Source organism: Antechinus flavipes, chromosome 5 (assembly GCF_016432865.1).
Source record: "Antechinus flavipes isolate AdamAnt ecotype Samford, QLD, Australia chromosome 5, AdamAnt_v2, whole genome shotgun sequence".
Lineage (NCBI taxonomy): Eukaryota > Metazoa > Chordata > Mammalia > Dasyuromorphia > Dasyuridae > Antechinus > Antechinus flavipes.
In genome coordinates this window covers 177,991,985-178,019,874 of record NC_067402.1, presented here as the reverse complement: position 1 = coordinate 178,019,874, position 27,890 = coordinate 177,991,985, and the positions used below count along the sequence as shown (strand labels likewise).

The 27,890-nt window shown below is 31.7% G+C and overlaps 1 protein-coding gene across 5 annotated transcripts in view; it reads right to left on the bottom strand.

Annotated features, from left to right (window-relative positions):
• Positions 1–27,890, bottom strand: part of ABCC9 (ATP binding cassette subfamily C member 9) — a 189,930-nt gene that overhangs the window by 62,023 nt on the left and 100,017 nt on the right. For 4 of the 5 annotated variants that reach the window (XM_051962654.1, XM_051962651.1, XM_051962652.1 and 1 more), the window contains exons 18-23: positions 19,447–19,485; positions 17,912–18,013; positions 17,384–17,468; positions 15,541–15,621; positions 2,727–2,864; positions 2,451–2,576 (exon numbers count right to left, since the gene is read on the bottom strand). In XM_051962654.1, coding sequence (XP_051818614.1) covers positions 2,451–2,576; positions 2,727–2,864; positions 15,541–15,621; positions 17,384–17,468; positions 17,912–18,013; positions 19,447–19,485 — 571 coding nt within the window. The remainder of the gene's footprint in view (positions 1–2,450; positions 2,577–2,726; positions 2,865–15,540; positions 15,622–17,383; positions 17,469–17,911; positions 18,014–19,446; positions 19,486–27,890) is intronic. The other variant, XM_051962653.1, reaches the window with a different exon arrangement.

Here is a 27,890-nt window from a genome sequence, read left to right as displayed (position 1 = left end):
CTTCATTTTAGAAAGAAAGAAACTTGGCCCAGAAATGTTAAGTGACTGGACCACAGTCAAAAGAGACAGGGAATAGCAGAACCAAGATTCAGACCAAAATCTTCAGACTCAACCATCGATCAATCAGCACTAAGTGTTTATGTGCCAAGCACTATGTTAAGCTTTAGGAATACAAAAAAGGATGGAAAAGAACCAGTTCCTTTTGCCAAGAGCTCATAATCTAATGGGAGACAACATGGAAACAACAATAAATACATGATATATAGAGAGATAGAGAAATGTGGATAAAAGATTAAAATAAATCTTAGAAAGAAGGCACTAATATTAAGGAGAACTAAAAAAATGTTTGTTGCAGAATATTTCCAGGAAGCTAGGAAAACCAGGAGGTGAAGAGAGAGACAGAGTTCCAAGCATAAATGACAGCCAGTGAATTCAGTGTCCAGGACATGGAAGAGTAACATTCAATTTGGGAGAATAATATTATACGAATAATTTCTACTAAATTTTTCTATAAGAAACCAACTTCTAAAATATAATATATCGGGTCTTTCTTGGTCCCCTAGCTGCTATTGTCTTCTTGTCCTCCTAATTATCTTGTATCTTTCCATTGTATTTAAATGTCATTGTATTGTTATCCCCGAGAAACGGCAGAGGGAATTTTACTTTTCTCTTTGAATCTCTATTGATGAGCACAGTGCCTAGAACATAAAAGATATTTCATAAATATATTGATTGATTGACTAACCTTCCCATCCATGTTTTTAAAATTCTACCTCATAAGCACATAGTAAAGTTTAAGAAAATTGTCTTTAGTGTATTATTTGCTGAGCCAAGCAAGTATAAATTGATATGAAAATATGAACAAATCTTGTTAGAATACATCATCCAGGCTATTATTCCTACTAATTTTATAAAGATATGGGTTTATTGCATTCAAATTAGAACTATTCTTGAATAATGTTTTATAGATCAGGCTCAAAAAATCTCTAATCATTTCTGTCCTTTCCTGTTCCCTCCCTTCTAACTCTTCCAACTAGTTCCCTTTTAATTTACATTTAACTTTTTAATACATTTTTTTCCTTGTACATCTGTGAATCCTTAACCTATAAGGCCTTGCAATAGATAAATTTCATTTCTCTCCTGCCTTGTGTTCTTTCTTTTCCAACCCATTGTGCTCTAATACTGTGTAATTGTTGCTTCTTGCCATAAAGCAAGTAATACAAAAATTATTTGTTTAAAAAAAAGATTCATTGTTTTATACCTAATATAAGTCATGACTATGGTTTTCATATATGAAGAATTTAAGTGTATATGTATATACATATGTATCAGCCCATATTTCATTCTTTCCCCAGATATCTACATAGGTAAATATCTTTCCATCATATCTAAATACATTTAAATTAACATTACTCCTGGCCTGTGTAACACTATTGCTATAAAATCTGGCCAGGGGTTCTCATTTTTTCCAGATATGTCTTCCAAAGTAAACCATAAATTGCCCTACTCCTAAAGCATACATCATACACTTTTGTCCCTGGCATCTAATCCTATAAAAATGTCTCTTGGACTCATCCCCAAAAAGTATATAATCAAAGTTCCCACAACACAATCCCTAAGTACGCAATTGCTGACCATTCCTCAGAATCTTACTTTGATAAATAATCATTTTAAACAGCTCTAATATCTTCATATATTTTAAATATATATAATGTATATTTCTCCTTTTTTTCAGTTACATTATAATTCTTCAGCAATTACTTTTAGGAACTTGGATAACTTTTCAGGGTTAGATATCACCAGAACAAGTTCAGCTTACAGATTCTCTAATTTGAGTTATGCAAACATTACTTTTTTCCTCTTTTATTTACTCATTCCACTCTCTAATTTTTCTATTACTTCAGTCAACTTATAATTGAACATTCTACAATTTTTTTTGATCCACCATTATTCCTCTCTTTAAATGTCATATTGGCTCTTGTCTGTGATTCTTTACTTAAGAAATATTATGAGGTCTAAATAAGTTCTTATGACACGAATGAGGAAAGAGAAGAGAAAGAAATGGAAAAGCTTAAGACAAACCAGATCATACAAATAATATTTGATGCCTAAACTTAAATTTACATACATATCTATTATATAGATATATGTGTGTATGTGTATATATATATATATATATATATATATATATACACACATATATATATATGTATATATATATATATACACACATATATATGTGTAACTATATATTTGGCTACTATTTCTACAGTAACATCATCAGAATTATGTGTTTACTTATACTATTATTTTGATTATAGAATAGAAATAAGCATGTACAATATTTTGATTTGAAATTTAGAATTGGTGATATTTTTCTTAGGAAGTTTCAAGAATTAAAGAATATGTTATCTTGCCCATCTTGATTTTTCAGTACTATTTACAATTACCTTTTCTAATTCTTGGTCTTGGCGATTCATAAGTGTTTTCCAGTGCTCATAAAGCTCAACATCTTTGTTTTGAATATCCTTCAAAGTTCCTTCCCTTAGTACATTACCATCCTTCATAGCTATGATCTACAGGAAATAGATTATACATAAATTACATTTGCAAGTTAAATAGCAAAATTCAATTTTTTTATTTTTAAAATCACTGAAAACATTTTCAAGTCATTAGTTGTATAATTTTGAGAAAGTAATCACTAAATGTCTTTTCTCAGTTCCTACCCAGTCAGCATGTGTCAGGTATTGTAATTTGTGGGTCACAAGAACAAGTGTCCTCTTATCCTCTTGTAGAAATTTCAAAATCCCTTCCTGCATCAAATGATCACTCAAGTGAATATCCAATGCAGAGAATGGGTCATCCTGAATAACACAAACAAGGTTGCAAGAGAGAAGAGAAGAACAGGTTATATTTTTTTTTAATTTTTAATAATTTTTTATTGACGGAACGCATGCCGGGGTAATTTTTTACAGCATTATCCCTTGCATTCACTTCTGTTCCGATTTTTCCCCTCCCTCCCTCCACCCCTTCCCCCAGATGGCAAGAGTCCTTTACATGTTGAATGGGTTGCAGTATATCCTAGATACAATATATGTGTGCAGAACCAAACAGTTTTCTTGTTGCACAGGGAGAATTAAATTCAGAAGGTATAAATAACCTGGGAAGAAAAACATAAATGCAAGCAGTTTATATTCATTTCCAGTGTTCTTTCTCTGGGTGTAGCTGCTTCTGTCCCCATCTTTGATCAATTAAGGCTCTCTTTATCGAAGAGATCCACTTCCATCAGAATACATCCTCAAACAGTATCATTGTTGAGGTATATAATGATCTCCTGGTTCTGCTCATTTCACTCAGCATCAGTTCATGTAAGTCTCGCCAATCCTCTCTGTATTCATCCTGCTGGTCGTTCCTTACAGAACAATAATATTCCATAACATTCATATACCACAATTTACTCAACCATTCTCCAATTGAAGGACATCCTTTCATTTTCCAGCTTCTAGCCACTACAAACAGGGCTGCCACAAACATTTTGGCACATACAGGTCCCTTTCCTTTCTTCAGTATCTCTTTGGGGTATAAGCCCAGTAGAAACACTGCTGGATCAAAGGGTATGCACAACTTGATAACTTTTTGAGCATATTCGAAATTGCTCTCCACAATGGCTGGATGTGTTCACAATTCCACCAACAATGTATCAGTGTCCCGAACAGGTTATATTTTAGAAGTTGTTTCTTATAGAAAAATTTAGTAGAAATTATTCGTATAATATTATTCTCCCAAATTGAATGTAAATTGTACACTATCTTTTAAGTATTCATAAATTGGTACTTATTTACTTAAAACTTTTTCTTACTATCCTGTATTCTCTTCTTTTCTCTACTTAATTGAAGAAATTTGGCCTTTCTCTCTCTTTTGTCAAGGCCAAATCTCTCTCTCTCTCTCTCTCTCTCTCTCTCTCTCTCTCTCTCTCTCTCTCTCTCTCTCTCTCCCTCCCTCCCTCCCTCCCTCCCTCTCTCTTTCACTCTCTCCCTCTCCCTCTCTCTTTCACTCTCTCCTTCTCTCTCTCTCTTTCACTCTCTCCCTCTCTCTCTCTCTTTCTCTCAGAGAGACAATTGGGGGTTAAGTGAATTGTCCAGGGTAATACAGCTAGTAAGTATTAAGTATCTGAGATCAGATTTAAACTCAAGTCCTTTTGACTCCAGGACTTGTGCTTTGTTTACTGTATATCTAGCTGTCCCATATCCTAAAGCTCTTTAACCTTTCCTAGTTAAATACTCAGAAAGACTCTCTAACCATCTTCTATATTTTCCCTCAATTCCCTTTCATTTCTCATTCTCCGGGATTAATTTTGATCCCACCACTTCCTTGAAACTTCAATTTTTAAGATTAAAAGTGTTCCTTTAGGACACTGATATATTGTTGGTGGAATTGTGAACATATCCAGCCATTCTGGAGAGCAATTTGGAACTATGTTCAAAAAGTTATCAAACTGTGCATACCCTTTGATCCAGCAGTGTTTCTACTGGGCTTATATCCCAAAGAGATACTAAAGAAGGGAAAGGGACCTGTATGTGCAAAAATGTTTGTGACAGCCCTTTTTGTAGTGGCTAGAAGCTGGAAAATGAATGGATGCCCATCAATTGGAGAATGGCTGAATAAGTTGTAGTATATGAATATTATGGAATATTATTGTTCTGTAAGAAATGACCAGCAGGATGAATACCGAAAGGCTTGGAGAGACTTACATGAACTGATGCTAACTTAAATGAGCAGAACCAGGAGATCATTATATACTTCAACAATGATACTGTATGAGGATGTATTCTGATGGAAGTGGATTCCTTCTACAAAGAGACCTAACTCAGTTTCAATGAACAAGGATGGACAGAAGCAGCTACACCCAAAGAAAGAACACTGGAAAATGAATGTAAACTGCTCTCATTTTTGTTTTTCTTCCCGGGTTATTTATATCTTCTGAATCCAATTCTCCCTGTGCAACAAGAGAACTGTTCAGTTCTGCACACATATATTGTATCTAGGATATAATGTAACCTATTTAATATGTATAGGACTGCTTGCCATCTGGGGGAGGGGATTGATAGGAGAGAGGAAAAAAATCGTAATAGAAATGTGTACAAGAGATAATGTTGTAAAAAATTATCCTGGCATAGGTTATGTCAATAAAAAGTTATTTAAAAAAATAAAATAAAATGCTGATTACAATAAAAAAAAGTGTTCCCTTAAATATTAAGTTCAATGAGTTTTCTTCCCTCCGTTATTATACTGCTTGCCTTCTGTAATTCTTTTGACACTCCTGACCAGTTCCACTGCCTGATCACTCTTCCCTGACTTCATGAATTTTGTGACACTTCCCTCTCTTTTCTATTGCTTGCCTGATTACTCCATGTTTGTCTCCTTTCCTGGACCATCATTCTTCTGTGGCCCACTAAAAAATTACTCAAAACCTCTGAATCTGTCTTTCTCTGTTCCTCTTCTCTCAGTGACCTTATAAGTTCCCAGGAGTTCAATTATCAATTGTGTGCAGGTTATTATTCAATCCACATGTCTAGCCTTGCTCTCTTACTTGAACTACAATCCCATATTATCATCTGCTTATTGATTATCTCCAACTGGATATAGGTAGATATAGATATTTCAAACTCATCCTATCTGAATTATATTCACATTTTCCCAAAATGTATCTCTTTGCAAGACAATAATTCTTTTAAAGTCAAAACAGCCCTCATCACAATCCTTCAACTCACTGAGAGTCAAATCTGAGGATCATATTTATTTTTTTCCTTTTCTCTCAAAACCTATATCAAAGCAAGCTTTGTCAGTTTTAAAATTTGACTTTTTGTTCTGTCCCCTTCTTTTGTCTTATGTAACAAATAAATTAGTTCCTAGTTAGTTAAAAACTGGACTATTGAACACGATAACCAATCTCAAGGTATTGTTGTCAGGATCAAATGAGATAATATTTATAAAGTGCTTAGTGCTTATTCCTTTTTCCTCCTCCCTTCCCTCTTACAACAAACTCTTAATTGATTTCCATGTCTCTTTGTTGTTCAGTTATTTCCTTAATGTCCAGCTCTTCATGACACTATTTGAGGTTTTCTTGGCAAAGATTCTGGAGCAGTTTGCCACTTCCTTCTCCAGGTCATTTTATAAATGAAGAAACTGAGAGAAACTGCATTAAGTGACTTGCCCAGAGAGTATGTGTGGCCACATCTGAACTTAGGTCTTTCTGGCTCTAGATCTAGCACTTCATCCATTGTGCCTCCTAGCTGCTGTCATTAGAATGTCTCTAAGCTATAAACCATCTTCCACAAACCAACTACAAAGAATCCTTGTTTGGATGAAAATGGAAGGAACAACATAGAATGAGAGCTATTGGGGATGGTAAAAGCTATTGAGGGATTTTTTTAAGGATAGGGATGACACATAAACTTAATTAGCTTGCTTGGGAGAATTGGGAGGGATGATAAAGGGGAAAAGAATAAAGTAAAAAGTACACAGCAGATAACCAAAAAAAAAAAACCTATAATGAAGGAAATGAACAGTCATGAATATAACGTCTTCTATTATTATATAGGCTTTTTTGAAATGGAAATTTATTGTTGTATATTTTGAATTCTCCCTAAATTCTGCTGGGCACATGACAATTTTTTCCCCTTTGTTTTCCTTTTTCTATTTTGTTTTTCTTATTTGTGTTGTTTTAAGTAATTTTTTTAAGATACTAGTAGCAGATGTGGAGGAGATTAGGGCAGGCATCTTGTAGAAGATTTGAACTAAGTCTTAAGGAAAGTGAGAAATTCAGAGAGGTAGGAAAAATGAAGAAGCATATTCCAAGCATGAAAGATAGCTAGTGCAGAGGTACGAGAGGGATTTTGTGAATCAGGAAAAAGAAAAAAAAACAAACAAAAACAGTTTGATTGGACCATGGATTGTGGAAGGGAAGTAGTTATAGTCAAGCCAGAAAGTTAGGTTGGGGCCAAACCATGAGGAACTTTAAAATCAGGAGCTTATATTTGATCCTACGGGTGAGAGGGGAGCTTTTAAACTTCATAAAATAACAAAGCAACATGGTCAAATTTATTCTTATGTAATCACTTTGACAACTGTGTGGGAAATGAACTGGAATGGAAAGAAACAAGGCAAGAAATCTAATTAGGAATCCACTGTAATGATACAGGAAATAAGTGATGAGGCTATGAACTAAGGTGGCAATTGATAGAAAATGGTAAATTTAGTAGAGGAAAAGGACTATGAAAGGACAAATAATGAGTTTTGTTTTGGACATGATGAATTGAAAATGTAGAAGACAAAGTGTGTGTGTGTGTGTGTGTGTGTGTGTGTGTATATATATATATATATATATATATATATATATATATATATATAGAGAGAGAGAGAGAGAGAGAGAGAGAGAGAGAGAGAGATAGGTATATATGTGTATGAAGATTGATGAGGTTACTGTAAGAGAAAATCAAGAACAAAGAGGAACAGGCCCAAGGCAGAATTTTAGGGCACAACCACATTGATAGTAATAGGTATATGAATGATAATCTAAGAAATTATTAAAGAGCATTTATATAGATAAGAAGAATTCAAGAAATGTATCACAAGAACTCAGAGAGAAAAGAGCATTAAAAGGGAAGAAGTGAACAGTGTAAAATATAGCAAAGGTCAAGGAGAATGAGGGTAAAGAAAAGACCATTAAATTTGGCAATTAAAAGATTTTTGGTGACTTAGGAGCAGTGATTTAGGAGTAATGAGATTTTAAGTCAGATGGCAAAGGAATCAAGGTTACGTATAAAGCAGTAACCTAGTGAGAAAGATCAATCTCTTCAAAAAAAGTCTGGGATAAAATAGTCATAAATTAAATCAAAGTATTGTGAGGTTCAGAAAGGGGAAGAATAAGCTCAGGGGAAATGGCTCATTAGATAAAAATGGTAATTCTAGTCGATATTGTTATATGGTATCCTATGATGTTGATGTTCATCAGCACATAAATAGGATCACAGAATTTGGAAGGTGGGAATAATTCAGGAATGGGAGTTGGCAAGGCATAAGCAAAGATATGATAAGAGTTAAGGAATTCAAAGTTAGAAGATAGGGTACACTGAACCAGATTCAATAAAGGTTCAAGTTTGGGAAGGAAGGAGAATATAGTCAAAGCAGAGGTGATGAACAGCTCAAACTATGTATACAAATACTGGTTAAAGACTTTTCAAGTAAAGGTATTCTCTTCTAGGTACAGAGTAAAAACAAAAATGCATGTTTTAGGTTTATGTGAAACACCAGCTAACACTTTCATCCAAATGTTTGTTTCACCTGGTATGGTCTGACTTATAACAAGTAATAAGTAATATAAACTTATATGGCTCCATATGATCTACAGAATGAAAAATAATATCCTGTTTGGCTTTCTCAATCCTTTGCAAACCATTTCTTACCTTTTGTATTTTATTCCCTTCCCCTACTCTATGATCTAGCAACATTAGTCTATCTTTCTTCTCTTGACATTTGATCTTTTCATTCTATACTTTTTTATTGGCTGTCTCCAACACTTTCTCTATATACTTCTACTAATATACTCCCTAATTTTTATTTTCTGTGAGAGATCTCACACTCCCTTTGAGATTACTACAATTATTTATATACACGCACATATATGAGGACATATATTTGTTATATGTGCCTATTGTATATCTATATAGTTATTTGTATTTTAAATGAAAAAATGTGAGCTCTCTATGGAGAGGAATTATGATTTTTTTACTTTCCTTTGCATCTCCAATGCTTAAAAAAGCACTGATATAGGAAAAAGCTAAATATATGCTATTTGACCCACTGCCTTACTGAGAAGGCTTTATTCCACTCCTTCTGAGATGCCAATCATTTATTCAAGGTCATTCTTGCAAAACTGAGAGAAATTACAAAGTTCAGGTTTTCCATACATTTAACATCCTATTACCTTAACTGGCTTAGTTCATTGCATCTGTGTCTTGATACCATACTGACCTCAGAATATATCTCAGCTTCATTTAAAAGCTAAATCCCTAATAGATAAATATGGCATGGAAGCAAGCTGTTTCTAGGGGGAAAAAAGTATAATATTCAAAGCAGAAAAATTCTGGTTATTTATAATTTCATCAATGGAAATATCACCAACATATAAAATGTTAAGTTACACTAAAGTTACTATGACATATTAGAATTATTCATTGATAATAATGTGAAACACTAATTATTATTATTATGAAAACATAAAAAGTCTAAAAATACATATTTTAAGATTTAGATGAAGTGAAAACAATTCATATTATAGAATATTCTCACTACTGAGGATATATTTCAGTGGTCCATTTAGTCAGACTTCAAGGCAGCTGCATTTATTCAGACTGAGTCTCTAGGAAAATGCTAGTTTGGGGTAATTCAGGAAGCCACTATGGTTATAATCCAGATGTCTTTAGGACTTATTTCTGGCTCCAGTAGAGCAGAAGAAAATATTTCCTTTTGTAATAGAGACTAAAGAATTCCCAGAGTACTCCCCATTTTCTGGTAAATTCTGAGCGTGTAAATAAGCAATGTAAAATGGATTTCAGCTGAGTTTTCATAATCTAGTTTTCTCTGGATTGTCTATAAAGGTGTAATGGTAATAGCTTGGTGGACTAAATTCAGAATCTTGGCTCAAATACTGTGGGTAAGTCATTTCATCTTCATGGACATTTGTTTCCTCATTTATAAAATGAGAGTAGACTGATTTTATGGAATAAATGACCTCTGAGATTCCTTCCAGCGTGCTGGAACTGGCTGATCCTGGCTCATAAGAATCAGTTGCTAAATTTTTAGCACGAGCATTTATGCCTTGAAAATTGGCAAATCAGGGCTAGATTTATTGTTTTGGTGATTGTCTAGACTTAAGAAAATGAAGGAGAAAATGATAATTATACATTTTTTAGAGAGCCAGTTGTAAACCAGCATATTCCTGATTCTCACTCTAGTTCTGTACTCTCCTTTCCCTTTTGGCAAATTCAGGTGGTAGTAATTTGCATAGCAAGCAAAGATTTTATGGCAAAACAAAGGGAACATCTATTTCATTGGGCCTTTTGTCTTGGTTACTGATTACATTTTAATAGGAATGAAATTTGATACATTACAATATTATTTACTATCATGTTGCAATTAGAGTTTATGGAAATTTAAAGATTTGTAGTTATAAGAGTTCTTAAAACCATCATCATCTAGCCCTCTCATTTTACACTTAAGAAACCCAAAGTCCATTGAAGGGTAAGTGACATCTTTAATACAAATATTAAATGGCAGAAATAAGATTCAAAGCTAGATATTATTGTAGAGTTCAGGTTCCTTCCATTGCATAATGTTACCTTGAGTTAATAAGATGAATTAAAATGTGGAAAAGAGTGTATTTTTATCTCTGAAGGAGTTTTCTTGTTATTTATCCACTTTTCAGTCATGTCCAACTCTTTGTGAACCCATTTGGGGTTTTCTTAAAAGAGATACTTGAGTAGTTTTTCTATTTCCTTCTCTTATTCATTTGACAGATGAGGAAACAGATTCAGGGTCCAGGATCACATAGCTAGTAAGCATCTGAAGTGTAATTTGAATTCAGGTCCTCCAGGCTCCAGGTCTTTTTGCTCTATCCACTATCCACTTGGCTGCCCTTCAGGGAAAGATCATATATTTTTTCCAGAAGTTCCAAAGCCATAGCTACATTTTCTGTTTAGGCTCATGACCTTGAGACTATTCTTTGGTCCTATTTGGTCCCAAATACTGAGTCTGGGGGCAAAGTTTATCTACTTCCATCTTGTTTGCATGATTGTGAGAGTGGGAGGAAGATTACTAACATATCTATGATACTACAAGACAACTGTAGATAGAGGCCTTCCTGGGAGTTGTGGAGGTAATGGATGAAAAGAATAGGGGGTGCATTAAGTGCAGCAAAAATAAGGGACACAAGCAGACCCATGAGAAAGGAGGCAAGCCCATATCCTGAACATATTTTGCTTATTTTCTCTCCAGCAGACTGTGAGATTCTTGAAAGCAAGAACTATCTTCTATGTTTCTTTGAGTTCCCAATACTTAGAATAATACATAACATATATTATATTTAATTTGATAACATATAGCTTAAAAATATTTAATAAATGTCTATCTACTGACTGCTTGAGACTATGGCAAGGCTGTCAGCAAGAAGAATCATGAAATCTTAGGGAAGGAAACATATTAAAAAGGATTTCTATTGTTTAACCAATTAATTCTTGTTATGAATAAATCTGAACTGTTTTCAATTGAATTATAATAAAGAATATACATGTAGGGTGTTTTTTAAAAAAGATACATAACCAGGGTATTTTTGGTTACCTAGACTACCTAGCCATGTAGAGTAAATAAGAATATTTCTTAATAAAGAACATAAAACTTTCACAAGGCAAACTAAAATAGTCATATGGTAGAAGATGGGGGTAGTGCTACAAAAAAGTAAAACATCAAATACATATTGGATTTAATTTATTGATAACTTCATTTGTCAAAAAATATAATGGAAAATTGGACTCTGGATATGGTTTTGATAGACAAGAAAGAAACCCTCAAAGAGAGTGACTACCTCAGCTTGTCATTCACAGTATCAGATAAAGACAACACTACAAATAAATATTAAAATAGCTTGATTTATAAGCATTTACAAATTACAGAAGTCACTAAGAACCACTATGGGTTGGCTAAGAACAAATCAGGTGAAAATACTTCCTTCCCATGTTTGATTGATTTTTGTATATCATAGACCTTTCAAAGCATTTGACAAAGTCTCCCACATTTTTGTCAAAAAATATGAACTATTGGTACATTTGTTGATCACATGACTAAGAATTCTTATTAGTGATTCTATAACAATTTAAGTTGATATATGTTCCTAAGTTTTGTTATTGGCTCTGCTACAACATGGGCCATAATGGTATTCCTGATAAACTTATGTCTGATGTTTTAAACCAATGAATTTAGTCAGTGACACAAAAAGGTCATGTTAAGTAGCTATTCTAATGACAGAAAACTGAGAAATAAAGTCAGTAAAACTGATGACACTCTCCGTGTTTAAAATTATCACATAAAACTGGGCCAAAACAAATCAGATTTGATTTGACAATAATAAATCAGAATTCCTGCAATTGGCTTCAAGAACTAGACTACTGAAATACAGGATGGGAGAAAGCTGTCTTGGAATAGTTAATGTGAAAACTATGTAAAATTTTAGTTATTTACAACACTAATGTAACTATCAAAAGAAATCGCAAATTTAGGCTGAATTAATATAAATAAAATTAACAGGTCATCTAAAATACAGAAATCTGCACTTACCATAATATATATGCAATAGTTTGGAGAGGAGGATTTTAAAAGGAGTGTTGACAAACTGGAATTGGCTCAGCAGTAGGGGAGGACGAACGATTTTTATCTGATTCATTGCAATTCTCTGTTCTGTTGAAAGCACTACCATTATTCTAATCACTTGGGTTGGAAATATAACTTTAGATTTTCTACTTTTCTTCACAACCCACATCCAATCAGTTACCAAATCTTGTTAATTATATTCTTATAATATCTCTCACATTTGTCCCCTTGTTTCATTTATACTGCTCCCACCCTAATATAGGTCCTTATCACTTCCTGCACAAGTTATTGTAATGTCTTTCTTACAATTTTCCTAGCCAGTAATCTCACCATTCTCTAGTCCATCCTTCATTTTGTCACTGGAATAATTGTAATATTCAGGTCATTAAAACCTTTCACAACTCTTCTCAAAAATTTCAGGAGCTTTCTAATTTCTTACAGGATAAAATACAAACTTTAAAGTTTGACACAAAGCAGGAAAAAACCTACCAATTTCATAGCTTTGTGGCATATTATTTTCCTATATGTACTTTAAGTAAAATTCAAACACTCAGGACTACAACCTATTAAGCAACTTTTGTTCTGTTGTCTCTGAATACTTTAGTTGCTGCTTGTCCTTTATTTTCAGAGAAAACCAGTGACCTAACAGAATGATTTCTTGACTTGCATGTTTGTTAGATATAAGTAAGTCTGAGCTGTACAAACTTATCAGTCTTACTCTTTCTTCCATAGCCATCAAAATCCAATGGCAAGACAAAAACCCAGGATGCATGGAAAGACTTTGACATCTTTGATATCTAACCAAGCTCTAAGCACTCCACAGCACCTGCTTATGCTACTTTTATGGCCATTGGAATAAATGATCTGCTCATTTCTTTGAAAAAAAAGTCTTAGTTTTTAAATACTTTCCCCTCATCTTCAACTATTGAAATCTCTATCTCTTTCTTCAAGTTACAGCTCAGACAGTAACTCCACATGCTGGATCTTGGGTCAGAAGATTTGGGTTTAAATCCTGTTTTTGTCACTTAACACTTTACTATTCATGTTACTTTCCATGGAATCATTTAAGTTCCCTGGAACATTGTTACCTCATCTATAAAATGAGGTGCTTAACTAGAAAGTCTTTGAAGTTCCTTCTAGCTCTATATTCATAGTCCTATTCTTCTCAAAGCTATCCTAAGTCTTCAAGTTGAAAGTTAGCTCTTCCTCAAAAAATTTCCCCAGAACACTATCTAAATTTTTTCCCTGCCATGATTTTTGCATTATTTATATTTATATTCTTTGACCTTTATTTTATATTTATGTTCATACCATATTCCTCTTTTAGCCTGCCTAGTGCAATGCCTTGCGCAAAATAAGTTTAATATGTGTTTTCTGACTAGTCTCAGAAGGCAAGATTGAACAAGCCATTGAAAATCTACCTTCCCAAAGATCATTTTTGTACATCCAGATAGACTTAAAAATTAATTCAGTGAAACATTTAAGAAGCACCAATATTTATTGAAAAAATCATTTTAATAATTAGGGAAAATAAATATTTTATCAAATTCTTTCTGTAAGACAACTATGCTTCTAAAATTGGTGGGAAAATGTTCAATAAAATCTTAGCACAAAGACTATAGGAAAATATCCAATCAATTATTTATTATACAAAATTGAAATTATACTAGGAATACAAAGATAGCTTAACATCAGGAAAACAATTAGACTAAGCAATCTTTTAGCCTAAAGCAACCAAAATCACATAATGCAAAAGCAGTGTCTGACAAAATATATTAATTTAGGCTACATCACACACAAACAAATAAACACATGTACATACGCATGCTACTAGAAAAGAAAGGTAGGCATAGAAGGTCAATTTTAAAATGTTTGAACTGTATTGGCACAAAATTTTAATTGCTTTATTCCACAAACCTACTTTAAATACTCTATCAGTATATTCCAACTTAGTACCCTTTTATATTAACTTAGTTAAGTATACCTACTTTTTTTTTGCTGAGGCAATTGGGGTTAATTGACTTGCCCAGGGTCACACAGCTAGGAAATGTTAAGTGTCTGAGGTCAGATGTGAACTTAGTTCCTCCTGATTTCAGGACTAGTGCTCTAACAAATGCACCACCTAGCTGCCCCAAGTATAGCTCCTTTTTCTTGTTCCTAAAACTTGTGTTTAGACCCAGACACAAAAGACAATAATGAAAAACCCTTCCCTCATTCCAAATAATTACATTATCTTGGTTTAAAATTTTGCAAAATATTGCTTTTTGGAAATATCCACAAATTTTTAAAGTACTGCCCTTGCTTATTGAAATTAAAGATATTCTCAGTTTTTCTAAAATAAGCAATTTTAATATGATTTTTTAAATGTGTCTAAAGTCAAAAGTTATCATTATTTGCAATGGAAAAATTTTACTAGCTTTCCCAACAAGTGTAAGATCAAAACAAGATATCCTTATCTTTTTTAAGTGACATGGCTTTAAAAATGCCAACAATAACAAGTATGACAAATTTAAAAAGTTAAAGGCAATCACATTAACAGAAAAGAAACAAAATCTATTTGCAAATGATATGATGGTTTACATCAAAGACCCCAGATAATCAGCAAAGAAAACAACCGAGACCATTTGTAGCATTAGAATCCTAACATGAAATCCTAAAAATGACAATTTTCTAATTGTCAGCATTTCTAATAAAGCGCAGGGACAAATGGGTGGCCCTGAGGGGTTGAAGGTGTAGAATGCTGGGCCTAGAATCAGGAAGATCCACATAAATCAATGTTTTGAAAATATTTGATGAATTGAAATTATAGCACTGAAACTTTTCCACGTGTATTACTATAGTTCAACAAACTACTTGTAATTCCTTTAAATACTTAGTTCTCTGGGAGGAAAAACTTAGTCATTCAGCACTCATCCTATAATGTAGTGTGGCCGTATTCAGCACTATGGCTATCTGTTATCTTTCTCCATCCCCTCTGCCTGATCTAACTCTGTGTTCTATAAATCTATAAATTTAATCCATGTTTTCTTGGATAAATGAAGACTCCTCTTAGTCTCTAAATATTTACTTCTTTATGATGAAAAAAATTAAATATAAAACCAAAAGAAATATTCTTACCAAGAAGACAATGTTGGTGTTTTGATAGAGAGCTCGAGCTACACAGATTCTTTGTCTTTGACCTCCACTTAAATTAATCCCCTAATAAATATAATAGATCATAAATATCAGTCATTTGAGCAAACAAAATGATTTGTGTACAACAAGCTATAAAAATCAAAACTATTTTTAAACAAAATCATCCTTCTTAATATCAGAACTTTAACAATTTCTAATACTATAAGTTTAAGTCACTTCTAAAGAGAAGGAAGGGAGGTGGGGAATAAGCATTTAAATGGTATCACCTACATGCCAGGGGTTGTGCTAAGCAATTTACAAATATTATTTAATTTAATCCTCACAACAATCTTGCAACAGAGATGCTGTTATTTTCCTCATTTTACAATTGAGTAAATTGAAGGATAAAAGCTTAGTCACTTGGTCAGGGTCACACAGTTTCTAAGTAACTGAAATCAGATTTGAATTTAGGTCTTACTGACTGTAGACCCACAGTTCTATCCACTGCACCACTTAGCTACCTCTTATGTTAATGGTACATTCATATGATAACTCTCCTGACCAAAATTTAATTATGTCACGGTAAGTTTTATATTTACTACTGAATAGAACTTTTGATATGTGACAAGTGAATAATAATGAATCAATGAATGATATTATTTATAAAAAGAAATGTAATAAATAATAATGAGTATTATATATTTTTATTATTACATTTTTTTCTGAAACTACTAATTGATTCTTTACTTTAGATTTATGTTATGTTAGTATCTCAGGAAAGATTTTCTGCTTAGCAACATGTTCTTCTGGTAGTCAAATAGCTTAGATTTCAAGCTGGAGAGATATTTAGGGTTTTGCTTGAATATCAGAGGTAAATCTGAGGCAATTTTTACAAAATGATAAAAAGACATTCTGTCAGGGAAGAAACATTAGGGGATTGCAGAGGAAAAAGTTATAAGCACCAATCTTGATGCACAAAACAATGCATAGCTAACAAAATACCGAATAAAAACATTTTGGTCAACATGAGGACGTGATACTGGTACAATATTAAGAAAATAATAATCATCTAATAGACACTTTTTGGATTGAATCAAACATTGAACATCAGTTTCCGCCAAATTATGTTTGTGAGGTTCTGTTATAAGCAATCTATATTTAACCCATTGACTAGAAGGAATGGATGCAATTATTCTGGAGATATTTAAGGAATACTTAATCTTACCTGAAAACTTTTGGCTGGTATTCCTACCAAGGACACTTCTTAGTCCCTCTATCCCAGTATATTTATAGCATTTTTTATAGCTATATAAATATATAAATATAAATTTATATTTATAGCATCTATAGAATTTATAGAATTCTATAACAATGGGAAACCAACTGTCCCTATAAGTTCATTTCTCTCTACTTGCTTTGATTCATCCTGAGCACTCTTATTCAGACTTTTAAAATCATTTCAATGGTTCCATAAGAAAGCCTTTCTGAAACAGAATTTTTGGGGGGTGGGGGAGGTATTATATAAGAGATGAGGTCTCAGGCAATTTTCTTAAATATTCATGGTGATTGAGGTATTGCAAGTTTTGAGATCATTATTTCCAAATTCCTGTAATATACAGCATTAGAGGCCACTTGTAGTCCTGTTTCTAGGATTAGTGAATCAAAGCAAGTAGAGAGAAATGAACTTATAGGAACACTTGGTTTCCCATTGTTATAGAATACTACTTAGGTTATCAGCTCTTATTATACTTTATGGAAAATTAATGAAAAAAGTCAAAGGCTTTTCTTTATATTGTTTTTAAAAATAAATTATAGATTAACAAGGATGAGATAACTTTTAACTTACCCTTTCTCCAATTTCAGTTTGGTCTCCAAATGGTAACAAATCAATATCTGGTTGAAGAGAACAGGCATCAGTGACAGCTTTGTACCTGCAGAAAAAAGGATGAATTTTAGTTCTGGGTTCAAAGCTTAGTAATTAATTTTGGAATCTTGGTAGTTATAAGCTGCAGTACCACTAATCTTGGGTAAAGATAACACTGGACAATATAAGTTATTTATAAATATTAGTGAAAGTTTCACATTTTTAAAGATCTATATACACAGAAAGTGAAACATAGAAAATTGCTTAAATATATATGTGAAGAAAAGAGCTCAAATAGTGAAAGATAATCTTAGACTTTCTATTGAATCCTATTTTTTATGAGGAGACTCCATTTATCCTGATGATATATCATGTAAACAAGCATAGCAAGGGGAAATCAGGGAAATGTAGAAACTATTGGATCAACCATTTGAAAACCATTAGTCACATTAATTAAAAATATTTAGTTGTTTGTATTTTGATTAGTATTGATGCTGAATTCATAATCACCTCTGCTTATTGAAAGGACTCCCAAAGGTAATATTTTCTTCTACTGTAGCATTCAATAGCCAGGGCTTCTGAGCTGCATAGGCTACAGAATATCTGTTCCTGCTGCAAAATTGGAGGGGAAAAAAAGTAAATAAAATGACAACAGGGTGATGCAAAAAAGATACTTTTTTTTTCATTTGTAGCTGAAAGTCAAAAGTTATTAAAAAATAAATTAAAAGGGATCTAAAGGGGACATTTTCAAAACTCACCAATCTTGTTAATTAGTTGTGTTGTTAATATCTAACCTAAAAGGACTAAACATATGATCACATTGGAACAGAAGGTGCACGTTTTTGTGTAGAAAATTTATACACATAAAAATTACATTTAAATGTAAAAATTTTAACTTTAAATGTCCAAATTATAGAAAAGTAAAATTTAAAATATAATTTTTTTTCATGGATAATGTAAATAAATATATATGCAATCCCAAAGTCATCAAATAGAATAGCCATGAATTATCTTCAATAGCTACATACCTTTAAAATTCTATTTAAATCCTATCTCTATACATTGATTTTTTTTCTGTAGATGACTCTTTTAAAAAGGGCAGCAATAATAGCACCATAATAGATAAATATGTTTTGTGACTTAAGTCATATTTTAAAAATATGTTTTGAATGCTTATATATTATATTAAACTAAAAAATCATTATTGTAAAGAATATTTAGAGAAAAATTATATTCAAGTAAAATGCATTTTAATTACATATTGAAAGAGTGTACACACCAGCATGGTTACAAAGTTATCTTTTTAAGTGTTGGAAATTATACCAGATGTCTATACATCAGATATTCAGTAATTAAGAAACTGTTCCTGAATTTAGACTAAAGAAGAAGATGGAATTTGTGGGCTAGTTCAGTTTAAAGTCAAATTTTCATTGTTAGTTTGGAATCAGTAAGTGCAACTTGAGGTTATGAAAGAAAGAATATTTGTAGTATATGGAATATTAGTTAGAAACACTATTTTTCTATAATATCAATTTCACAAGTTTAAAAGATGTGAGAATGTAATATATGCAAGTATTGCTTCTTAGATGGATATATTCATACTCATACAGTGGTGACCAACCTTGAGCACAAGAACCCATTCTGATTTTTTAGGTTTTTAGCATGCTGTTTCTGGTCTTCTTTCTTATCTTAATGGAAGACTCCAATGCTACATTATTAATAATGTAGCTCCCATACCCACTTGCAATTTTATGTGAACAGAATCCAAACCCAATTTGGTTTAAAAAAAAGAGAATGAGCTTTAATTAAGATCAAGATGTCTGCAACTTGATGTGAGCAAACTCTCTGGTTAAGATTATTTCTGTAAATTGATAATTGTGCCTAATCAGGTTGAGAACCACTGCCCTTAAATTTGGCTAACACATTCTCATGAATGATTTGTTATATGAAGAGAAACAACAAAATGACTAAGGAGTAAAAGGTTAAGTTTCAAGGAAAGTTTGAGAAGTTATTTTTATTAAATACAGTTAAAACAGAAATAATACCTTCTGATTGCTTCAAAAGAAGGCTCTGATTCATTTACACTGCAAGTATGGTAAAAAATGTTCATTATTCAAGAAATGGGTTTAATGAAAGTGCACACATTTTATGTAAGGGGAGAATTAAATATTAGGTATAGTAAATACTTAAATTCCTAATATAATTTTATTTTTATTTCAAAGAGAAATGGAGCTTAAAAGTGATAATAATAATAAAAGACATAAATGTTAAGTTTTTGTGATATCAGCTAAACAACAGAAGCTAAACTCATATTTAGTAAACAATACTATTCATTTTCATAACAAATACTCATTGTGACTAGGTTCACATGGTTATGGATGTATCTACCTCTAGCATTGTTACAAATCAACCAGATAAGCTATTTTATGTTTCTTGGTAATATTTTCTTGATTGGTGTTGAAGTCTTTTCCATTTCTAACATTCTAGATAGAACTATCTAATCACTGCTAAAAAAAGAAAAACACAATATTCCAATAACAAGATATTCCAAAACTAATTTCCACTTGAAAGATGAACATATAACATGGTTTTAGGCTAAGTATTTTTATTTGAACTGTGCTCGTATAACTATTTTCTGAATATATACCAACTCATTGATAGTTGTCAGAAGTATGCTTTCTAAGGGATCATGTTAGCTATTAGTAAGCTAATATAGATTTAAAATAATACCACAGGTAATTAAGGTCATCTATAAAAGAATAAATCTATTTAGAACTAACTCATTCAAAAACCACAAAAATAATTATTAATAAGATTTTGTCCTACAATGTCGATTATAACAGAGATGTAGCTAGTACAACAACAACATCATTTTCCTCTGCCAGTCTGTAGATGGTTTGAAATTCACTGAATCACAATGGGGTAAGACAGAGAGAAGCTTTTCATTTCTCAACTACAAACAAGTTAAAATACCAATACCGTTGACAGTTAATGTATTAAGCTCATACTAATTTACAGATATGTGACATCAAGAGTTTTTCTTGAGAGCAGACTTAGAAAGAGGGGAAAAATATAAAAACCCAGGAACATCTAACCTGAGAAGAAACAGAGATGACAATAAAGAATAGGAAAGACAAATTTCTGATTTCTTCATAACTTTTTCTTGGATTTACTTGCAGCTGGAAATGTTGTAAACTTTATCATTGTCATACATGTTCAAAATCGTGGGCACTGGGACTTCATTAATGCTACTAAGAAGTCCTTACATTTATTATTTTCATTGTAATTACACTATAGACCAAAGCCATCTGACAAATTATAGTCCAAATTAGAAATTTTTGCAATAGTCCATCAGAATTATCATACAGACTAAATGAAAGAAAAAAAATCATTTTTAGTTTCCTTGATTAACCATTAACTTTCTATCACTACAGTAGAAGCAACTGATTCAAAGTAAATATTTTGGGATAAACTAGTTTTGTTACTGTGAAATTTTATGTCACTACTGATCATATTTGGCATAATGGTGAGGCGTGGAATCAGAAACTGTCAAATCTCATCTTTGATGCTTACTACTACTTTATCAGCTAAATCATTAATTGGTTAAGGTCTGTATGGTTGGAGGGGATGATACCCTAGAGCCAATGGAACAGGTTCCCTACATTGTTGGCTTTCATTGTCAATAAAAATTATGTCTCCATCACTTTTTTCACAATTGATTTCTATGACAAAGTAACTGTTAAATTAACTGTTTGATCACATTTTATTGTGTCTATTTTAATTCGTTTCCTGAAAAGAAATAATTAATTATTCCAAACAGTATAAAATAAATAAATTTCAGGAGTCTTTAAATATTCTTAATAGATAAATATGATTTCCTCAAGAAAGGAGAAAGATAATTTTTTGCTTTTAAAAATAGGGAGAGAATTTGTTAGCTAATTACCTTCTTCTATATTTACTTTACACTAAAGTCATCTGAAATTGGCATTGAAATTTTCTTTTGGTCAGTTACCTTATTCATTTCACCCATTCCACATAAGCAGCTAATAAGTATTCATACTCTGAAGAAAATAACATCAAAAATTTGAAAAAAAATTAAAGAATATACTATGTGTTCAAAAGGATGGGCTAAATTGCATAAGGAATTCAGTCAAAAGTCTTTTATTAATAGAATATAAAAGAAAGAATAATTTTAAAAATACTTGAAATCTGAAGATTAGGTCCAAAATCAAACTTTCAGTTCTGTTCATTTTGTTCCTCTGTGATGCTAACTACTTTTTGAATTGTGACATCTCCCATCTTTGAACATTCTCCCAATTCATTCATTTAGTAAACACTTATTAAGTACTTTCTATGTATAAATCAAGAAATATGAAAAGTTTAGAAGAGATATTGGAATTTAATGGGAAAAATAAGAAGTTCCAATTTGGATGTGTTTGAGATAATGATGAAACATCCAGATAAAAATCCTAGCAATCAGGGGAGAGAAAAAGAGTGGATGTATAGTTTTGAGTCATTTGTGTAGATATAATTGAATCTAACAAATAATTTAAAAGGACATCAGAGGATGGAGAGACAGATAGAGAAGAGAGAAAGAGACAGAACAACAGAGACAGACAGGCAGAAAGAGAGACAGAGACAGTAAAGGGGACACAGTATCCAGCAAAGGATACTGAGGGGTAGCAAGACAGGAAGAGGACCAGGAAAGAGTTACAAAATATCAGGAATAAGAGAGCATCTGAACTTTAAATCTATATTCCTATAATTCTATAGAAAGTGGGGGGAAATAAAAATAAAGATGGAATAGCTCTTCCAGATCCTAAAATATATTATGGAAGAAGTAGTCACTAAAATTATTTATTATTATTTTAAAATAGAAAAGCAAATCAGTGGAACAGAATACCTAAGTAAAAATAAAAAACAAATCTATTTAAGAAGAGCAAGATCTGCTGGAAAAACTAGAGAGAAGTTTGTCAAAGTAACAGATTTAGACTAGCATCTTAGAAAACAAATTACAAGTGTCAAATGGGTACACAATCAAAATATAAAAAGGACAGCTTTTTTTTTAAATGGAGGACAATGAATGGAGAAATACCTTTCACAACTGTGGATCTTGGTGATGGTCCTTAACCAAACAAGGATAAAATTTTATGAAAAGAAATTATAAAATTTTTACATGAACAAAAGCAATACATTTGGTGTGACAAAGAAAATTGTTGACTGGAAAATCTTTTTTTCAGATGTTTCTGATAAGGATATGACATCTATATATAGGTTATGATATCATATACAGGGAATTAATACAAATATATGACTGTAAAATGCTGTAAACATTCATTCCCCCAGCAGACAAGTAATCAAAACAAATGAATAAACAGAAGAATTTCTTTTTAACTCTGAGGATGCTTTATTTTTAACAGTAAACTGAGAAATTATAAATTATCAAAAGGCATAAGAAAGATTGCTCCAAGATGTCAATAATAAAAAGTAATAAAATGTAAGCAATTTGGAGGTTTCATGCTTTAAGTTTTAATGGGCAAAGATGACAAATGAAAACAATAGTCAAAGCTAAAGGGACTACAGAAGATAGATGTACTAATACACTATTGGATAAACTATGAATTACTCCAACAATTTTGAAAATATCATTTAGGAATAAGTGAAAAAAGATCCTAAAATATTGATATAGTGAATGATATATTCCAATGATATTAAAAACAGAAAGATTCTAGATATACCAAAATATTCAGAGCAACACTTTTGGTGATGACAAAGAACCAAAAACAAAATGGTATTCATTGATTGGATGATAGTTAAATAAATCGTAATATATTAATAAAATGGAATATTACTATGTCATATGAAATAATTGAGGAAAGAGAGATATAAATAAGTCATGTATGAAGTGATGCAAATTATACTAAATGATAACAGGTAAACAATATAAGAATGATGAAAACAACATAGAAAAACAATGAAGAAAACTATACTGTTAAATTATTATAAACAACCTTGTTTAAAGAAAAAGTTGGAGAGATAGGGAACTATAGACTTAGAATGTTAAATTTGTTTTCAGGAGCAAATGATGTCTAGATGACTTCAGTGAATGAGTGAACCAATGTTAAAACACACATACAATACATATAGATGTGTATGTATGTATTTTTTTTTGGAAGGGAATATTCATTGAAGTAGAAGGAAGAGGTATTTAAGAAAGTAAGAGGTAAGAAGCTGTTTCAGGAGTATAGTAGTTTCTACAAAAAAAAAATTGCCACTTCAAGAAAATAAAGTGCTTTAAAAAATTTGCTATTCTAGAGTCAAATCAGAATGCTACTAAGTAAATTTAAGAGAGGAAGATGGTAGATGAGGGCAATGTCATAGATTGTTTATTTATATTTCAACCCAACAATTGATTAAACATCATCTGTGCTTGCGTAAAATATGGGAGAGATGTGAGCTAGATGATAAAATATTGAGATAACTTCAGAAGAGGTTGAATGGTAGGACTCAAAAGTAATGATTAATAAGCCAATGTCACTTTGGAAGGAAGTCACCAGTGGAGTGTCTTGGAGATCTCTGCTTGGTTCTATGCTTTTTATAATTTTTATAACCTACTTTAGATAAAAATCACAGGTGGTAAGCTTCTCAGAGTTATAGGTGACAAAAGGCTAGGAAAGGCAGCTGAAACACAAAATGAAGCCAGCTCTAAAGGGATCTTGGCAGATTAAACAATAGGTCAAAGATAAAAATTAATAGGAATAAATATCTTACATTTGAGTTTTAAAAACTGACTTTATAAGATAGGAAAAGCATGGTTAGATAGCAGTCTGTCTGGAGGAAATCTAGAAATTTTAATAAAATATTAGCTCAATATGGATCAAAAGTGAGCTGCAACAGTCAGAAAAAATAGTTAATATGATCTTGGATTGTATCAAAAAACATAATTTCTAGGAATAAGGAATGATAAATTCATTGTGCACTGCCATACTCTACCTGTAGTACTAGGATCAATAACATATACTAGAGTTTAGGAAGGACATCAATAATCTCATGAATATACAGATAAAAGAGGCCAGAATTGCAAAGAGTTTCTAGTCTATGTCATAAGAGTTTTGGTTGAAAGGTTTGGAGTTGTGTATTAGAGAGAAAAGAAGAGTTGGGAAGAACATGGAAGCTGACTTCCAGTACTTAAAATCTGTCATGAAGAAGAGGTATTTGACTTGTGCTGCCTGACCCAATATTTTGTATAAGTGGAACAAAGGTAAAAATATTCTGAACATCTGGTAAAACTTACTTAAAATGTAGCTAACCCAAACTGAAATGTTAACCTCGGGATGTAGGGGACTTTCATACAACAGAAGTCTATGCAAAGGTTGGATGACAAGTTGCTGTGGTGGGGATTCTTTTTGTCTATGGTTGAACAAAGTTGTTACTGAGCTCTCTTCAAATTTTGAAATTTGGTGGTTCTGTCATAGTGAATGAGCTGCCCATCCAAATTTGTAGTATAATATAGACAACATATATTTTTCTTAAATTTTTTTTCCCTTCTTGGATAACTCAGCTAAACTCTCTTAAATTAGTATAGATCTCATTTAGAAGAATCTCCAGTGTTCCAGAGCTTGATACAATTAACAACCAGAGACGCTCATCAAGCATAGAGAATCCTTTTCTATTTAGAATCTCTCGTAAGTATCCCCTAAGATAATAGCAAATACCTTTAGTCAGCACATGTCTCCTTGTTTATGTATTACTTCAAAAGTTTCTCTGTTGCTACTTTTTTTGAGTAATCTTCTATGAGATTTGGGTATATGTAGTAGATTCTTTACTGGAGAAGAATACTTAAGGAAATATTTTACTGTAACAAAAGAAATGCCTTTTTATAGTTAATAATAATTAATATGGTAAATTTTTTTACACTCAATAATTTCAAACTTTTAAATAAAAACCTGTTCCTCTTGACAGAATAATTTTTGAAAGTTTATTTTCCTTTTATTAAACTTCAACAAGGAAATTCATCACCAACTTCATCATGCCCCATCAAGAATGTACTTACTACTTATCATCATGGAGACTTGCTTGCTATTCAGATTTCATTAGTTGCTGTTTCTTCTCTAAAATGCAGAATTTACAATTTCCTCCAGTTACCTCTTTTTATAGAGGGTTCAAAATGGCAATCAGTTCTTTTGTTTTACTTGGTTTCATGTCTTGGTACTTTTCCCCTATTAGATTCTAAGTTCATTGAGGGCAGAAACTGCCTTTTTTTCTTACTTATATCCTTAGTACTTGTACAGTACCAGGCTCATAATAGAAACTCTTTTAAAAAAAATTTGTAAGGCAATTGAGATTAAGTGATTTGCCCAAGGTCACATAGTGTTAAGTGTGAATTTGACTCAGGTCCTTCTGGCTCAAAGGCCAGTGCTCTATCCATTGCGCCATCTAGCTTCCTCACAGCTAGATAGAAGGTTAATAAATACTCATCATGAAGTATACTATTGGGGCATCCAGAGAAAAAACTGATACTGTTTGAATAAAGACTGAAGCATACTAATTTTCACTTTCTTTCTTTTTTTTATTCAAATTTTCTTGCACAAAATGACTAATATGGAAAAGTTTATATGATTGTATTGATATACCCCATATCTGATTAGGAAAAGTTGGGAAGGATAAAATTTGAAAATCAAAACTTAAAAAAAACACAAATGTTTTAACATATAACTAAGGGCAGGGAGAAATAAAATATATATATTTATATTTATATGTGTGTTTATATGGATGTATGTAATAAATGTTCAACATGTAATTTTCATAAAAATTTTCTAGAGATATGAATAGGAATTATTGGCCATAGATATTCTCTCACTTAATTTCATCCACAATAAAAAATTATTTAAGCATTTGATATGTTCTATTTTTTCAAATTTCTTGAGAATTCATTCCTCATTGTCTTCAAAATCATGTCATTTCCAACACAGACTTCTCCTATGTTAGCCTGATGTGACCCAAAAGTACTTTCCATTTTCCTTTTCTTTAGGTTCATTGATATTGTCTTTGTTGGGAGATTGAAAACTGTAGAGTTTATATATGGTGGATACATTGTTATTGATGAAAAACAGTTATAAAATGCTTAAGGATTTTCTTCCTTTTTTTTCTTTTGTTTTGTCCTTAAATGCCCTAAGTACAATCTGGCTAAATTGAGCCTCTTATAAAGCTTTGTGTAAACTTGTTTTTTTCTATCCACTGCTTTTCTCCATTTTATGAGGTGATACTAGTTATAATCTTCTACACACTTCTTCATAAGACTTTAAAAACCAAGTTTATGTTCTAAACTGGTGTTGCCCTTGACAACACTTGTCAAGGAGAATAATGCTCACTAAGATATTTTTCTAGACCCTTTTAAAAAGTCTCCTAATTGTGACAGTTGATTTATATTACTTAAATTCTCTAGGGAAATGGTGATAGTTTGTGTTGATGTCTAAATTTTTACAATTTTCCATTTCTGACTGAGTCAAGCAGAAACTTCCTTAATTCTTGGTCATGATTTCATCTTATTTTTTATTTTAGTTTGATATTAATTTAGATTTTTACTCTAACTGCAGAGTCAGCTGATTTGGTAACTACTCCCATATCAGTAACAAGTCATTTTCTGTTTGTTTTAAAAATATTAATTTTATTTTTTTCAAAGATTTTCAATCATCACTATATCTAACTCTTCTTGCCTTTCTTCTTGAAAAAAAATACAGGCACTTGCCTCTTGGGCCTGTTCTTTTTCTTATTTCTAAGACATGTTCTCTTTTTTAATGTTTAAAAATAACTTTATACTAAAATCTTTTGTTTTAACATTGTTTAAATTTCCCCATATATCTTTCCCCTTCTTTCCTTCCAGAGAGCTGCTATAAATTTTTAAAAGAAAAGAGAAAAAAAGACAAAAAAAATCAAAATGAAATAATTTTTTTAAAAGCATGTCTCTCTCTCTATAAAATCTATTCATACATACACATATATATGCATATTCTTTGTTATTCTTATTCTTTATAATTTTTGATATACCAGTTTTTGATTGTGTTGTGGTTATTCTTTCCACTTGCATTGTTATCTTCACCAAGTATATTTTTTCAAGATACTGCTTATTTTACTCTGCATCAATTTATTAAAGTCTTCCTATGCTTCTCTATATTCATCATATTTGTTGTTTCTTATAATACAATACTATTCCATCACATTTAAAGATCACAATCTCTTTGCCTTTTCCCAAAAAAATGGGTACCTCATTCTTTGCTAATGCAAAAAAAAATGATACTAGAAAAGACTTCTTTGGGTTTTATGCTTAGTAGCAAAATTTCTGGGTTAACAGATATGAATATTTTAGTTACTTTTGTTTGCATAGTATCAAATTGATTTCTGTAATGATTATACTAATTCATAGTATATACTGCCAATAATGCAGTAATGTGTTCTTTTTAGTACTTCACCAAACTGACTATTTAGTTAT